The 16,086-nt window shown below is 34.6% G+C and overlaps 1 protein-coding gene across 1 annotated transcript in view; it reads left to right on the forward strand.

Annotated features, from left to right (window-relative positions):
* The window catches only part of LOC136030279 (splicing factor ESS-2 homolog), a 44,459-nt gene that overhangs the window by 15,592 nt on the left and 12,781 nt on the right, over window positions 1–16,086 (forward strand). The window contains exons 2-6 of the mRNA XM_065709143.1: window positions 1,641–1,806; window positions 5,794–5,999; window positions 9,816–9,981; window positions 12,518–12,673; window positions 15,039–15,186. Coding sequence (XP_065565215.1) covers window positions 1,641–1,806; window positions 5,794–5,999; window positions 9,816–9,981; window positions 12,518–12,673; window positions 15,039–15,186 — 842 coding nt within the window. The remainder of the gene's footprint in view (window positions 1–1,640; window positions 1,807–5,793; window positions 6,000–9,815; window positions 9,982–12,517; window positions 12,674–15,038; window positions 15,187–16,086) is intronic.

Below are 16,086 nucleotides of genomic sequence, written 5' to 3' on the forward strand. Positions count from 1 at the left end.
GACATGGTTCAAGTCCTTAACAAAGAGCAGATTGCTCTTTTTTAAGCACATATGATTTTTGAACTGATGTTTTAAAAAGTAAGAGTAAACTCATAAAAGAGTAACGTAAAAACTCATAAAGAGTAATAAAAGAGTAACTCATAGTTTCAGCTCTCAGTCCAGTTCTACAATATATTGCTGCTTGTCTTCAATGCTCAGGGTTATCCAAATTGCTACACAGACTGAATCCAGGGATTTGGATATGAGATTCTTCCAATTTTGACTCTTAGGCTTTAGGGCAATTTCACGAACGTAATTTAAGTCTAAATCAAGATCAAAACACACAGCTCTCGGCTCAATAAGTTTTGGAGCAAAAGAATCAGAATTGTGTATCACTGCCAGTGCTGTCGTGCTTGTTCTCAAAGCCAGAACAAGCAGTTTCGAAAACTTCGTCTATTTAGATCAGTGGCTCAGTGCTGGCAAAGCTTGAGTTCGTTTCACTGCAAATAACCTCTTGCTCCCTACTTACACTATTTACATCACTTAGTGTAACATCTTGTGCTCCATCTGTCTTAGGACTGGGGGTCCCAAGGGTGGTCCTTTTTTGCCACAATGACCGTGTTTCTTATTCCCAGATTTTGCCTACTCGTAGCGGCTCTTCTTTTGATCTCTTCAACCATTTTTTTCTGACGGTCTTCTCGAGAGGTATCTGTGTAAAAGGTGCCTTTTTCAAGATTTCTGCTCTCTGTTTGCCCAAACTGATGGAGAATAAGTCGGGATCAGGCCTCGCGGTGGCTGATGGTCCAGGTCCACTATGATTTTACCCTCCTGGCAGGCGCCAAATATTTGAACTGACACCCACGTCTATATTGAATTCACTTTTCATGAACGCATGCATGAATTTGGCATCATCTGTCTGAAGTGGTAGGCCATAAGCAATGATGTTCAGGCGCCTGCTAAACCAGTTTTGTTTTTGCCTGACTATTTTGTGAATATCTAATTGATAATAAAATTGAAAATGGACAACATAAAATTATATAAGCTGAACAAATAAATATAAGTTAAATGATGAGGTAAGGTTGTTTACCTTTAAAGTTTCTCTCTTAGACTTTCAATTTCTCTCTCATCCTATTCTCTTGTTTTAGCTCTCTTTCTTTTCCTTGCTCTCTCCCTCTTTTCCTCTCTTCCTTTCTCTTTTCCTTGCTCTTTCCCTCTCTTTCTGTCAGTGTCTCTTGCCATTTTCCTAGAAAGGGCACTCATTATAGAAGGAACTTGTTTTCTTTCTCTTCACCAAAAGCAAAAGAGATATTGAAAAAATATTTTTGAAGCAATCTTTTATGAATCTTGTTAATGTTTTATTTTAGAAAAATTGAACATACTCCATTTTCCTTGGAATAAAACAATGGTTTCAAAGATTAAAATAAAATTCAAAGATTTAATAAAATGAAAACTTTCTTGATTAGAAAATAAGAAATAATATTAAAACTTTAAATGAATACAAACCAAATTACAAGTTGAATGTATAAACGTACCTAAAAAAATTTATAATTGTGCAAACTTGAAATGTATACAAATTAGAATAGGGATACTGCCTGTTAAACATCAGAGTCAAGCATATATTTGACATCAAGCTTTTAATCTTTCTTCTTTCTTTTTTATAGAAATTATCAGATATAATAGAAAGAGATTTTTTTCCTCATTTGGAAAAGTTGAAAGTCCAGTCTCAGTTCTTGGATGCTGTAGAATCTAATGACATTGCTAAGTTGAAGCAAATATATGAAAAGTATAGCTTGGAAAAGAAATTACCTGTGGAATTACAGAGAAGGAGTAAGTTATTTTATTCTAGTCAAGTTTATTCTACTCTATTTGATATTATTTATTTTAGTCAGTCTTGCTTCTTTATAGTCAATTTTATTCCTGGTCAAGGGAGATGTGAGTCCCCCTAAAAGCCTAAACACCTATAGAAGATTTTCAAAATTAAATGAGATCCCCAAAATAGTGTCAACAGGTAGGTTTTACTGCTGTCGCCTCTTCATAACCAAGAAAAGTTGTCTTTCTCCTCATGTCTTCTTCTATAGATAAATTCTGGCTTTACCTCAAGAGACTAAACATGATCTTTAAAGGGGTTAGCAATATGCAGTTTTTTACATAGAGTTTTATTTTCATATATGTAAATTCCAAAGCTTTTGGGTTTTTTAAGTTCAATCTAAATATTCATATTTGCAAAATAATTTTACTGTCAAGATAAAACCTAAATAATAGTTACCATTCTTCAATCATTGTCACAGGGAAATTTCTTTACATATGAACATTTGTTTTAATTCGCAATTTTTGTGTATGTTTGTTTTTTTTCCAAAAAATGGTAAATTGAAATCAACTGCTGGTCAAAGTGTACCTCTTACAGTTGTTGTCAAACAGTTCGTGGTAACGAACTGTAGTAAGGAGCGACCCGGCTCAATAGAAACCAAAACTCTAAAAAATGGAATTTTGATACCAATAGCTATATCAAAAGAATCGCATTTTAATGCTGATTTTAAATATATAAGTTTCATCAAGTTTAGTCTTACGCATCAAAAGTTACGAGCCTGAGAAAATTTGCGTTATTTTAGAAAATAGGGGGAAAAAACCCCCTAAAAGTCATAAAATCTTAACGAAAATTACACCATCAGATTCAGCTTATCAGAGAACCCTGCTGCAGAAGTTTCAAGCTCCTATCTACAAAAATGTGGAATTTTGTATTTTTTGCAAGAAGGCAGATCATGGATGCGTGTTTATTTTTTATTTTTTATTTTTTTTTCCAGGGGTGATAGTATCGACCCGGTTGTCCTAGAATGTTGCGAGAGGGCTCATTCTAACGGAAATGAAAAGTTCTAGTGCCCTTTTTAATTGACCAAAAAATTGGAGGGCACCTAGGCCCCCTCCTATGCTAATTATTTTCCCAAAGTCAACGGATCAAAATTCTGAGATAGCCATTTTATTCAGCGTAGTCGAAAAACCTTATAACTATGAATTTGGAGACGACTTACTCCTCCACAGTCCCCGTGGGAGGGGCTACAAGTTACAAACTTTGACCAGTGCTTACATATAGTAATGGTTATTGGGAAGTGTATAGGCGTTTTCAGGAGGATTTTTTGGTTGGGGGGAGGGGTTGAGAAGAGGGGGATATACTGGGAGAACTTTCCATCGAGGAATTTGTCATGGGGGAAGAAAATTTCCATGAAGGGAGCACAGGATTAACTAGCATTATTTAAAAAAAAACAATGAAAAAATAAATATGAAAAGTTTTTTTCAGCTGGAAGTAAGGAGCAGCATTAAAACTTAAGACGAACAGAAATTATTACCCATATGAGGGGCTCACCTCCTCCTATTATCTCGCTCTTTACGCTAAAGTATTTTTGTAATGTCAACTATTTATTCTACGGCTTTTGTGATTCAGGGGTCATTCTTAATGAATTGGGATAAAATTTAAGATTTAGTGTAAAGAGAGAGGTACTGACGAGGGGACGAACCCTCTCATATGTGTAATAAAAACATGAGAATAAAAAATTCTTTACGTAAGCTAATTTATAAGTTATGTATATCTTTTACTAATAAAAAGATTCGTAAAAAATTAAAAGTTCTAGTTGCCTTTTTAATTAACCAAAAAATTGGAGGGCAACTAGGCTTCCTCCCCCGCTCTTTTTTTCTCAAAATCATTCGATCAAAATTATGAGAAAGCCATTTAGCCAACAAAAAAATAAATATGCAAATTTCGTTTTAATTATTCCTTTGCGGAGAGCCAAAATCAAAACATATTTTGATTCAAAAACGTTCAGAAATTAAATAAAAAAACAAGTTTTTTCAACTGAAAGTAAGGAGCAATATTAATACTTAAAACGAACAGAAATTACTTCGTATATGAAAGGGGCTGCTTCCTCATCAACGCCCTGCTCTTTACGCTAAAGTTTTTTACTGTTTTAAAAAGAAGAGTTGAGAGAAAGAGTCAAACTGCAGCGTAAAGAGCGGGGCGTTGATGAGGAAGCAGCCCCTTTCATATACGAAGTAATTTCTGTTTGTTTTAAGTTTTAATGTCGCTCCTTACTTTCAGTTGAAAAAACTTGTTTTTTTTTATTTAATTTGTTACAGACATTACTTTAACTAATTTAATCTATTGTTATGTAATTATAAGCAGTTTATTATTTATTTTATGCAGTTACCATGCAATTGCTAGTAAATTACTCTGTAATTGAAATAAGTATTTTAATCTTTTATTTGTTTTTGCTATTGAATTATCATGTTCATAAACTAGTCATGAGTATGTAGTTGCCATGATAAACATAAATGATCATGATCTTGAGCTTGATCTTTTTTCTACTTTTCTGCAGATAGCTGTTCTTCATATGCCAAAATATTTGCCTAGGATTTATTTTAACCACTATCTTCAGGGAAAGTCCTCATTGCGTTTGTTGTATTTATTTTTACCCCCCTCCCCCCAAGCCTTGTAAATTAGCCATGATCTATAGGGTGTATTATATATTTGAGGTATTATAATGGTTCATTTTAATAGTTTTTTATAGGCATTTTTGGTCTAGTGTAGGTCACCTCCTTCTGAAATAATTTTTTGATATGGTATTGTATATGAGAGGTAGAAGCTAGCTTCCATTAAAATTCCAAAGCTGTAAAAGTAGCCTATCTGTTACAGTTTTGTTATTTTTACCAATTTTTTTTAGCTTTATTCAACTTGTTATTCTTGCAGTGTGGTTTACAGATATTTTAGCTTTGTATTAACAAATGCTTTACATCAATTGGTTACATTTATACCACTTGGTTCTTATATTTACTTTTGTGCCCCATACCCCACACCATACCTGCTTTACTATACAGTAGCTTGTTTAAGATTTCTCCATCTAGTCTCACTATCTCTCTCCTCTTTATTGCGCTCATCACCTCTCAATTTTGATAAATACTAAGACTTGCTTCCGTTTTGCTAGTACTGAATGGAAATTAGGTTTTGTATTTTTTTTTTATACAGTTGTGTTTACAGGAATTTTTTTCAGGGATTAGTTGATGCAACACATCTTAAAAGGTCAAAAATAAGAACATGAGAAATTGTGGAAAGTAGCCTATCTTGGTAATGAAGGAGTGGGGTATGGATCTATGTGTCATCCTTCATTGATATGTTTGATTTGCTTATAAAATACAAATTGACTTGCTTTATTATTGATTTATCATTTGCTTTTTATTATTAAGACTTCTCCGTTTCTCAAAATTTAAGTAAAGTGTTGTAATTATCTCCTCCTAGCCAAAAAATAGTTACACAAAAAAAGCAAATGCTTTAAGTATGAGGATGCTTTTTTTCTCGGTCAACTTTAGGGAAACGCCAAAGAGAGCCAAAAAAGAGTACAGTTACTCAAATCAGCATTGCACAAGGGGTATTTTATTTTATAGTTGTAACACCCAGTATTATGTAAACAGATATTGCATAAGACAGTGTTTCATAACGAGTATTATATAATTGGTAATGTCGGTAATTTCCAGTCAATATCTATCAGAAAATAATCAAGTGATATCCTACAGTGGATAGCCAAAACGTCTGGCAAAGGTATAATAGCAAAGTGTAAGGTATGATGTTTCAAATAATCACCAAAATGCTCGTTTTTTCCCGCGTTAAATGCTCATTTTTCCCGCGTAAGCATGCTGCCATGTTCATGTTTCATCAGACGTTTTTTTTTAAGTTTTTCGGAATGCCAACATGTAAAGCTGTAGCAAAAAATACGGTTCTTTAAACTACTTGTTATTGCCAATATCATTATCTTCTTTCTTTCTATTTTTTAGTTGACACTCCTGCTACTTTTGAAACTCCAGTGGCTCATTTAGAACCGGGGACTCCCCTACATGATGATGAAAAGTCTAAAGATATAACAAGGAACAAGGATGAGCCAAAGCTAAGTCTTGATGAATTTGTTGCCACGCACACATCAGAAGATAATGAAAGTTTTCAGGAAATAATGAATGATGCTTTTGAGAGGCATAAAAAGAGGGTAAGAAAAGTGTCTTATTCTTCTATTTCAGCAAACGTGGGTTTTTCAGTTGAGATTATTTAGCCCTTCTCCTTTTGACTCACTCTGTGAGTGGAAATGAGCTACAGCAATGGTTGCTCCTTATTCATCTTGACTCAGCCCAAATACCTTGCAGTAAATCTTTTGATTCTAGGAGTTTAAATATCAGAGGTCATACATTGAGTTCCATGCTCTGTGTACAGAGACGGTCAGCTAGACTCTTTGCTGATAGTGAGTTTTTAAGGTGTTTGGAGCACTTTAACAGTTTAAATTGTAAGGTATACTGTGCAGATGTCAACATATTACATTCCAATAGGCAATGGTCAGTTGTTTCATTTTTTGTATTGCAATGTATGCAAAGAGGAGTGAGGGAATTGAGCTACTTGACTTAGAAAACTAATAAAAAAAAAACGTCTAAGAATTTAGCCCACTTGTGGGCCAAATTCAATTTACGGGTAAAAAAGAGAGATAGGTTGAAACAAGAGAGACGCATGGCGGTGTCAATAGGCTATATACAATTTGGGCTATGTATTTCCTCATTAAGGGGAGGGGAGGATAAAGTATAGTAGAGCTACAGTCAAGATGTTATAGCTACATTTATTCTGCATATTATGAAGTATAAATTTTTTTCTCAACATGATTCCTGCTGATCCCCACTTATAGGCCATAACCCAACGAAACTTAAACAGTGATTGGAGGAATGTTTGTATAGAGCTTTTTAGTTAGTTCCCATACATTTACATTTGTGGGCTAACCAAGTTCTGTGATAAATTTTAGAAAGGTGCTTATTGGGGAAGGAAGACAAATTTGGTTTATTCTTATTTAACATAACCTCTGGTAATATCCAGCGATAAATGTCTAATGGGGATTGGTCTCGGGCTTGGATGGTCAATATTTAGAGCATTGTTTTGCAATTTTGTTTGCCTGATGATTACCAGCTATACCTTAGTGGCTAAGAACATACTGAAGGTATGTACCTATGCCTCTTGAAGCAAGAGTGTTAATAATACTAAGACAATAAAATGTGTCAATATCCATCTTATACTGCAAAGCTGAATAGAGCAGCTCTAGGCTTGACAGAGAGTCAGAATAAACTAGAATATTTTATAAACTAGGAATCAAAGGTTGATTATTCCTAAAGTGCTCTAATGCCATAGTTATGGCATTTAACTCTGCAGACTTTATAGATACATTATCGTACCGTCTCTCACCCATTCCAATATTAAGTGGTGGGAGAAAAGCTCCACTTGCCACCTTCTAATATATTTTGGACCCATAAAAAAAATGGGCAATGGTTTTTATATGTAACAGTATTAAATTCAGCAAAATTTTTCTGGATTAAAGCAATGGAGTTAAGTTCTTTGGTCTAATTTGGCGATTGACCAACTCCATGGGGGGAGGGGGGACAATGTAGGTCCAATAGACTCTACTGGCACTAGGAGCTTCTTATGGGTATTGGCAATGCCTCTATACATAGATGGATTCCTTAACCAGTTATGCAGGGTATGTGAGCTATAGTCTTCAATTTTTATCGGATTATTTCTTAAAATAAATCTTCGTCTCTCATTTATTGTTTATAATCCACTCTCATTAAGCAGAAACTTGGTACTTGTTGGTTTCCTAAGACCAAATGTGAGACGGGTTATATCATTTTGGTGCATCTTTAATTTTGTGCATCTGTGTTTTAGCGCAATTCCCATAATCAATGAGCCCACAATCAATATGGAGTCTAACATGTGCTTTATAAAATTGATGTAAAGTTTTCTCATTACAACCCAAAAGTGGGGATAATAGTGTTTCTATTATTCTGATTTTTCTATAAGATTTTTATTGTATTTGTGATATGAAGGTGGAAATTAAGTTTTGGGTAAGTATAAGAACTAGGTAATTTGCTTGATTATGTTCTAGAATGATTACGCCTTTTAGTTTTAGTTTTGTATTAATGTTTTTTCGCTTATGGTGGAATTGGATGATTATTGACTTAGTAGGTACAATGGGTAAATCAGATTTTTGAGAAAAAATTTTCAAATAGGAAAAGTGACTTTGTGAATTTGGAATGTGCAATCTCAAAAGTGTTGCCTATTGCCCATAATACTAGATCATCAGCATGTTGTAAATTGGTGTGTGGGAGGCTCATGTCCCAGAGAAATAGGGAGAAGAGGAAGCAGTTCAGCCTGTGGAAGACCTTTGGTTGTTGTAGTTTGGGTGAGGAAGCTGAACCTAAACAAGCAATGAACTTTTGATTTTAAATGAAATATTTTATGAAGGATACTAGCTTTGGAGGTAACCCAAGATTTGTAAGTTTGACTAAAAGAATCTGGTGGTTTGCATTGCCATATGCCCCTTCAAGATCTAGGAATGCAGTAACTAGGACATATTTATTTGTTAGAGATTGATTTATGGCAATTGTTTACAAGGGATAAAGATCTGTTGAGGAGTGGTGTTTCCTGAAGCTAGTCTGAGTATGAGGTAACCTATTATTCTGATCAGCAAATCAAAAGAGTTGGCTGTAAATCATTTGCTCCATTACTTTTCCCAGCACAGAGAGAGAGAGAGAGGGAGAGAGAGAGAGAGAGAGAGAGAGAGAGAGAGAGAGAGAGAGAGAGAGAGAGAGAGAGAGAGAGAGAGAGAGAGAGAGAGAGAGAGAGAGAGAGATTAATTAATTAATTTTTAGAATTTTTTAAGGAAGTTTGGAACAAACTTCTGCTTAGAGAAGGGTAGTGTGCAGGGACATCTACCAGAACAGGTTTTTAAATCTAAACCAAGTATTCTGGCTATTAAGAATAAGTTTCCTTGGGAATGGTTCAGAATAGTGTAGGGGAGGGAATCCCTAACTTTCTTTTTTCAGGACATTTGCAAGTAAGGTCATCCTATGAGTAATATCACAGAATCATCTATCCAGAACTTCATTTACTCTGTCTGAAAACTCCAAAATTTGGATGGCTTGGTTTGAGTAAGTGGTGGATTGAATAAGTTTAAAAACAAGATATCTTAGGGCCACAAACTATTTTGAGGAGAAATCAGACTTGAAAAAAGACAGAACGCTGACAAATTGTACCAAAACCATATAAATAATGGATAAAAGTCGAACAAACCTCGAGATTTGGGGGGAAATGGGTCTAAGGTCTCTCCTTCCTTTGTGCATGTATTTATGTTGGAGCTTATCAGACATCACCAACTGATTGATTAAGATTAACAATAAAATCTCTTACATAATACCGTAAACAAGAATGTATTTAAAGGTGAGCACAAATTCAAAAAAAGATATTTTATTGAAGAATATATCAAAATTATAAAACCATTAAGGGGCAATTTCAAAAATTTGTGGCTGAGGTGGAGCGGTCGTTAATGCTCCATCCCAGAAATTATACAGAAAATCCTTAGACTTGACCCTGAGGGGAGGGGGGATATTCTTGCTGGATAATTTCTTATTTATTAGTTCCACTCTCTAGATATTTCTCATGTGTCTATTTTAGAATTTCTATTTAACTGGGTATATAAGTGATACTGTGTTTTATATATTGTGCTAATATAATCAAGGTCGTACTTATGGAGGAAGGGTTTGACCCCCCCCCCCCCTGGAATGTTTTTTGACTCGTAAAACTGTAAGAAAAATGCAGGAAAACACATTTTGCATGCCTTTAGTAATTTTTTTTTTGTAAAACCATCCCTGATAAAAATTACCTTCCTGGCCAAAAACCCTGAATACGGCCATTAATATAAAATATATATATATATATATATATATATATATATATATATATATAATATATATTATAGCGGGCATAATATTTTCAGTATTGGTGGTTGTACAAGCAAGAAGAGTATGAAAAAGATGAAGCAAAGAAAAGCCGATTAGCCCTCCCATCAGTTGAGCAGCAGGCAATTACTAATTCTAATGACCTGAGAAAGTTGGATACTTGGACCTACACAAACAAGAATGCAGTTATGTTTGTTCCGAATGGTAGGTCTTTTCCTTTCCTGTTTCAAAATCGCTTTTTTTAAAATATGAAAAATTTATTTTTAATTTGATTCATATTGCATTTGTTAAGTGCACTACTGACAAGTAATGTAAAATTGTGCAAAATATACAAAATATAAAATATACTGGTAAAATGTACAAAAGCACTGTTTACTAACTAGCAGGTCAAAAAGATCTTTAATGAGCACCAGGAAGAACTTTGACCTTCTTCGGCACAAAATTTTCGATTATATTTTTAAATAAAGTGGCATGCTTATTTATATCAAATTACATCTAATGTTTATGTTGTCAAAGACTATATTTAAGCTCTTATAAATACTGTTCAGCATTTAATAACAGCTCAATAGGGAAAATTCTTTTATTTGACAATGAACCACAAAAAAACTCTGTATAAATATAGTTGTATACTAACTGCTACTACTAGCAACTCGCCGCAGCATCAAGCCGCCTGAGATTAATATAGCTACGCACGCTCCTCCTCCATCCCAATCTATTCAAAGCCTCCCTCTTTACACCCTCCCAGGGAGTTCCCGTTTCTTTTAGATTTTTCTTAATGAGATCCTCCCAAACGAGGACGACTAGCTTTCTGTTTAGCCCTAGACGGTTGGGCGAAGAGGACAATCTTCGGTAATCTGTCATCCTTCATCCGCAGAACGTGCCCTAACCATCTCAACCTTTCTTTCACTGTAGGCCTAAAGAATTGAACCACACTTTTCGTACAGCCTACTGTTTGAAAAACGGTCAGCCAGCCGGGTATCCAGAACAATCCGTAGGCAATTTCTCTGGAAAATATCTAGTAAATGTTCATCCGCTTTTTGGAGTGCCCATGCTTCAGAGCCATACTTGATCACTGTCATCACTGTAGCTTCCAATATTCTAATTTTGGTTTGCAGACTTATCTTTCTATTCTTTCAAACTTTTTTTTAACTGTGAAAAAATACCCTGAGCCTTGGTTATTCTACTTTTAACATCTTCACTGCTCTCACCGTCTTTACTAATAATACTACCAAGGTAAGTGAAGTTGCCTACCTGATCAATCTCTTCATTACCCAACGTCACTCGTGACTAGTGACTTTGTCTTCCTAAAATTAATTTTCAAACCTATTCTAGCACCCTGAACTCGCAAAACCTCTAAAAGTTCATTCATTTTGCTCACAATTTCATATAGGATGCTTAAATCATCAGCATAAATTAAGTCCAGGATAGTTTTTCCTCCCCATTTGATTCCGTGATCTCCAATTGCCTTTCCTGTGCTCCTTAAGACAAAGTCCATTAAAATGGTCCATACAAAGGGGGATAGAACATAACCCGGCTAACCTCGTTTCCTACCTTAACCGTAGTAGTATTATTCTCGTACATAGCACTAATCTTTAATGTATTTGTCAGGTAAACCATATAAGGAAAAGAGCTTTGCTAAAGCTTTTCTATCAACTAAATCGAACGCTTGCTCATAATCTATAAAACTGAGGACCAAAGGTGTTTGACAACTAAGGCACTTCTCAATTATTAATCTAAGAGTGAAAATTTGGTCGACACTTCCTCTACCTTTTCTAAAACCACACTGTTCTTCTCTTAAAACTTTGTCTACAGCATCTCTCACAGTAAAAAGTATCATATTAGTAAACAATTTACTAACTACAGAGACCAGGCTAATGCCTGGACACTCACTCTTATCACTTTTCTTATACTCTGGTTTAATTAAGGTTTTCCTAAAATGGTTACGTATTTCCCATTTTTCAAAAATCATATTCATAATCTTCAGTAACTTATTTCTAAGCTCAGAGCAACCATTTTTAAGAAGCTCATTTACCATACTATCAGCACCTGGAGCCTTATTATTTTTTAGTGCTCTTAGTACTGTCACAAATTCTTCCTCACAAGACAATCTTCCTTTATATCTAAGGTATCACAAACCTTTTCATTTTCCTTTATATCTTTTCCTGCAACTGTATCTCGATTTAGCATATTCTCAAAATGTTCCGCTCATCTTTCTTTAACTCTTCCCTTGTCACTAATTGGGAACCCATTCCTATCTTTAACTGGGATAAGTCCGGATTGACTGCTCCAACTCAATTTATTAACATACCAATACAATATTTTACTATTATGCCATCTAGCTGCATCTTTCAGATCCTAGGCAATTTTATCCATGGTCTCCACTTCACACCTCACCTTCACCCCTTTTTTTGCGTCCCTCGACATTGTGGACCCATAGGCCCGGGTCTATGCGTTAATCAACTATCCGCTGAGCTTATTTCAGGCTTCAAGATTAAGGCAATTATCGGACTTTATTTAATAATTGTCATTACCCGTTGAACGCCAAAGCTTACAAATTTAATTATGATAAGTTTATTGAACGTGGGAATAACCATACTACTATTACATAAAAGTTTCTGCAGCACCTAGCCACCTGAGGCCAACAGAGCTACGAACGCTCCCCCTCCGTCCCAATCTATTCGCCGAGTTGATTTCAGGATTTAGGTTCAAATTCAGTTTTTAATCGAGTTGATTACTATAGGTGCTGATCTAACTGGGGAAGAAATGCTGAAACAGCGTCTTGCAAAGCCGGTTATTGTTCATGAGAATACTCGTTTTTCTACTACTCCATTTGACGACAGGCAGAGTCAAATAGCGGTGAAAATGGCAGCGCAAAGTAATGCGAAACAAACAGCCGGTATGCATAACTTCTGTTCTACATAAATTAATGAGCTAATTATAAGTAATTAAGAAGTTAGTATAGTGTTAACTTGTCTGAAGGGTGACGCCTTACGCAGTAAAATTTTTTCAGGGGAGGGGGGGGGAACAGTCATTGGTTATTTTTAATTAATGTTTTAATTTAACTTTCATAATTAATTTTTAGAATATTTATTAGCTTAATTCAAATTAATTCATTAAATTGACTAAAAATCTTTAAATTTTAGAATACTTTTTAAATTAGTTTAAACTAGTGGGCTCATTATGCATAATTAATAAGTTAGTATATTATTAACTTGTTTAAAAGGTCATGCTTGTGCAAGAATTTTTTCTGGGAGAGAGGTGTAACAAAAGAATTTTTGATCATTTTTATATTTAATTAATATTTTTAATTTTAAATTAAAGTAAATAATTAGTTTTCAGATTAGTTTATTAATTTAATTCAAGTTAATTAATTCATTTAAATTGTTTGACGATCGGTAAAGAACGTAAATTTAGAATATTTTGAAATTAATTAAAATAGTGAGCTCCTTATACGTGCCCCAGGCACGTACAGAGAAAGTAATTTCGGGCGGTAATAGTAATAATATTTAATAATCATTATTTTCTCGACAGGAAAGCTTTAATAAGTAATAATAATCATACATAATTAATAAAATAAAAATCTAGTATCCCCTTGCCCGAAAGACAATGCACTATCCCAACAATTTACGCAGGAACTGTTTTCGCTTCCATATGGTGGTCTAAGTGTTGTTTTGTCAGTGACATATCGATTACAATTAATACCACTTTGCCTTTTCAGTAAAGATAAAAAAGCCCGAGAGTGGAATTTTAATATAAAAAATCGTTTTAGTTTAGTATAGAGTCTCTGTTTAACTTTGGCACGGGGTCTGGCTAATACACAAATATTTCACTCGGCAAGACAAACCTCTCTGCATGAACGCTAAAAGGTAACTGACCAAGGTCTCTGATCTATGTGGACAAGGTCTTATTTCGGCTATTCTACATTTTTGGACGGCCTTGGGCTGAACTTTAAACGGGATGGTTGACAAGGAGAAACAGTTAGAAAACAGTTAGTTGACAAGGGGAGGAGAATAAAAGGAATAAATAGATCGATATTTTGAATAAGAAGAGTCCAGGAACAAAATGGATATCTCAAAATTTGAATCGGATGTATTTGGGCAAGAGGGCTGGGGGGGGGGGACTAGTTGCCTTTACTCAAGGAAAGGGCACTATAACTTCTGATTTCCAATTTTGGAGATCCAGAATCAAATATGCCCTCTTTTCTTAATAAATTAAATAAAAAAACAAGTTTTTTTTAACTGCAAGTAAGGAGCAACATTAAAACTTAAAAGAGCAGAAATTACTCCGTATATGAAAGGGTTTGTCCCCCTCCTCAACGCCTCGCTCCTTACGCTAAAGTTTGACTCTTTGTCACATATCTACTTTTTAAAAAGATAGAAAACTTGGTTGGTTAAGCAATAGCCCTTGTCCTGGGGGCTCTTAGGGTTTCGTTAACACCTAACTTATAGTTCTTTGACTTCTCGGCTATTTTGAACAAAAATTTATATCAAAATTTTTACCAGATGCATTTCAGGAAAGAAGGGTTCGGGAGGGAAAGGGGTGGCAGGTTATCCTCCGATCACTTTTGGCTCTTAAAAAGTGAACTAAAACCTTCAATTTCCAATCAAAGGAGCCTCCTCCAAAGGTTATACAACCACACCTGCCATAAAAATCACACATGTTAACAGTATGCAGCTATCATATTTCATAGCTCTTGCCCCACGGGCTGGAGGGGTGTCAAACCTGGAGGCATAGTGAGTACTGGAGAAAAGGTATTTTGTCCCCTTCCCCCTAACATAAAATTCAAAGTCTCCTAACCCTTAGTATTTTCTTCCTTTATTTTTTTTTCTTTATAGTATTTAAAATATTCTCTTTTAAAAGTGCCATTTAAAAAATTTTTTTTTGTAGTTGAACTCGTTCACAATTGATTTAATTTACAGTTTTTTATTTATTTCAAACTGTAAGTTTTACTTTTATTATAATTTTTATTGGCCAGGTGGTTTTAAGTCTGGGGAGGAAGGGAGGAACCCTAGTATTAAGGCCATTGTTCATCTATTATTTCATTCTCTTAGTTATTCCTTTATTGTTTATTTGTTTTTTTCTTTGTTTGGTTTATTTGTTATCTTATTTTGTCCCCTGTTATTTATCTATAGGCTTTCATCTGCATTCCTATTGCCAGCAAAACATTCGTTTTACTGCAGTTTTTTAGGTAGTCCCTAAAATTAAAAACCCGGTTGAATATTGAAACCTTGTTTGTAATATAACTGTATTTTTTTTCGTAGGTCACATTGACGTTGATGGATCCGAAATCAAGGTTCCAACAACCCCTCAGGTTGGTGGTTTTAAACTACTTCGAACTCCTTCGCCAATGCCAGGAGTTGGAGAGTCTCCCTATATGACTTGGGGAGAAATTGAAGGCACACCATTCAAGTATGTTCTATTTTTTTTTTAGCAAAATTAATTGCCTTTTTGTGATTGTTTTGATTAATTGTATTTTTTTTTATTGTATTTTAATTAGTTGATGTAAAAATAGGTTTCCAAGCCATATAATATTTTGCCGGCAGGCTTTAAATAATTCATACACAAAACTAATTTTTTTTTAAAGGCCTGTCCTCTCCCTCCATTCTGATTATCCAGCCTATTGAACGCCCGGACTCAACCAAAAAAGTTTCTACATTGCATACTTCAGCTAATTTCTATCAATGATTTTGACTAATTTTATTCTACTCTCCATTGTATAATTCAAAGTTTTTCGCAAATGTTGGGTTTGGTATCCCCCTCCCTTTTTAGGTTTGCTCGAATTGAAGGGAAATGAATATATCCTAAGGGGTAGTGCTCATAAGAAGAATAGTTTAGGCGTGATACATTGAAAATTAAAGTATATGATCTGACGTTTGTTTTGTCTCTGTGGTGTAGAACGTAAGAGAAAATGCAATGGTTTAGATTTGTTTAAATGGTATAAGGGAAATAACAGATAAAATGTAATAAATACCAAAATTAAACAAAAAAAATTAACTTAGGTAAAAACCACATCTTGGTTAGAGAAGGGATATATAAAGGTGGTTTGACTTGTCGGAACATATTCTATTTTGAAGTTTACGCCATGGAGATCTTGAAAATTCTGCCTTCCGTGTAAACAGTGTTGTCTTGAATTTCTAACTGCCCCAATCTAGAGATCATCGGTGTGGTAAACGGTGGCTAAATAACATAGAACTAGCAAAACCTGCCGAAAAATATGACTATCGTATTCGGCAATCAGTCGCCGGTAATTTTTGAAATTACCGATGCTGATCAGAAATAGATGCTATTAAGAAATGCTGCTTGTCATTC

Source organism: Artemia franciscana, chromosome 8 (genome assembly GCF_032884065.1).
Source record: "Artemia franciscana chromosome 8, ASM3288406v1, whole genome shotgun sequence".
NCBI classification, from domain to species: domain Eukaryota; kingdom Metazoa; phylum Arthropoda; class Branchiopoda; order Anostraca; family Artemiidae; genus Artemia; species Artemia franciscana.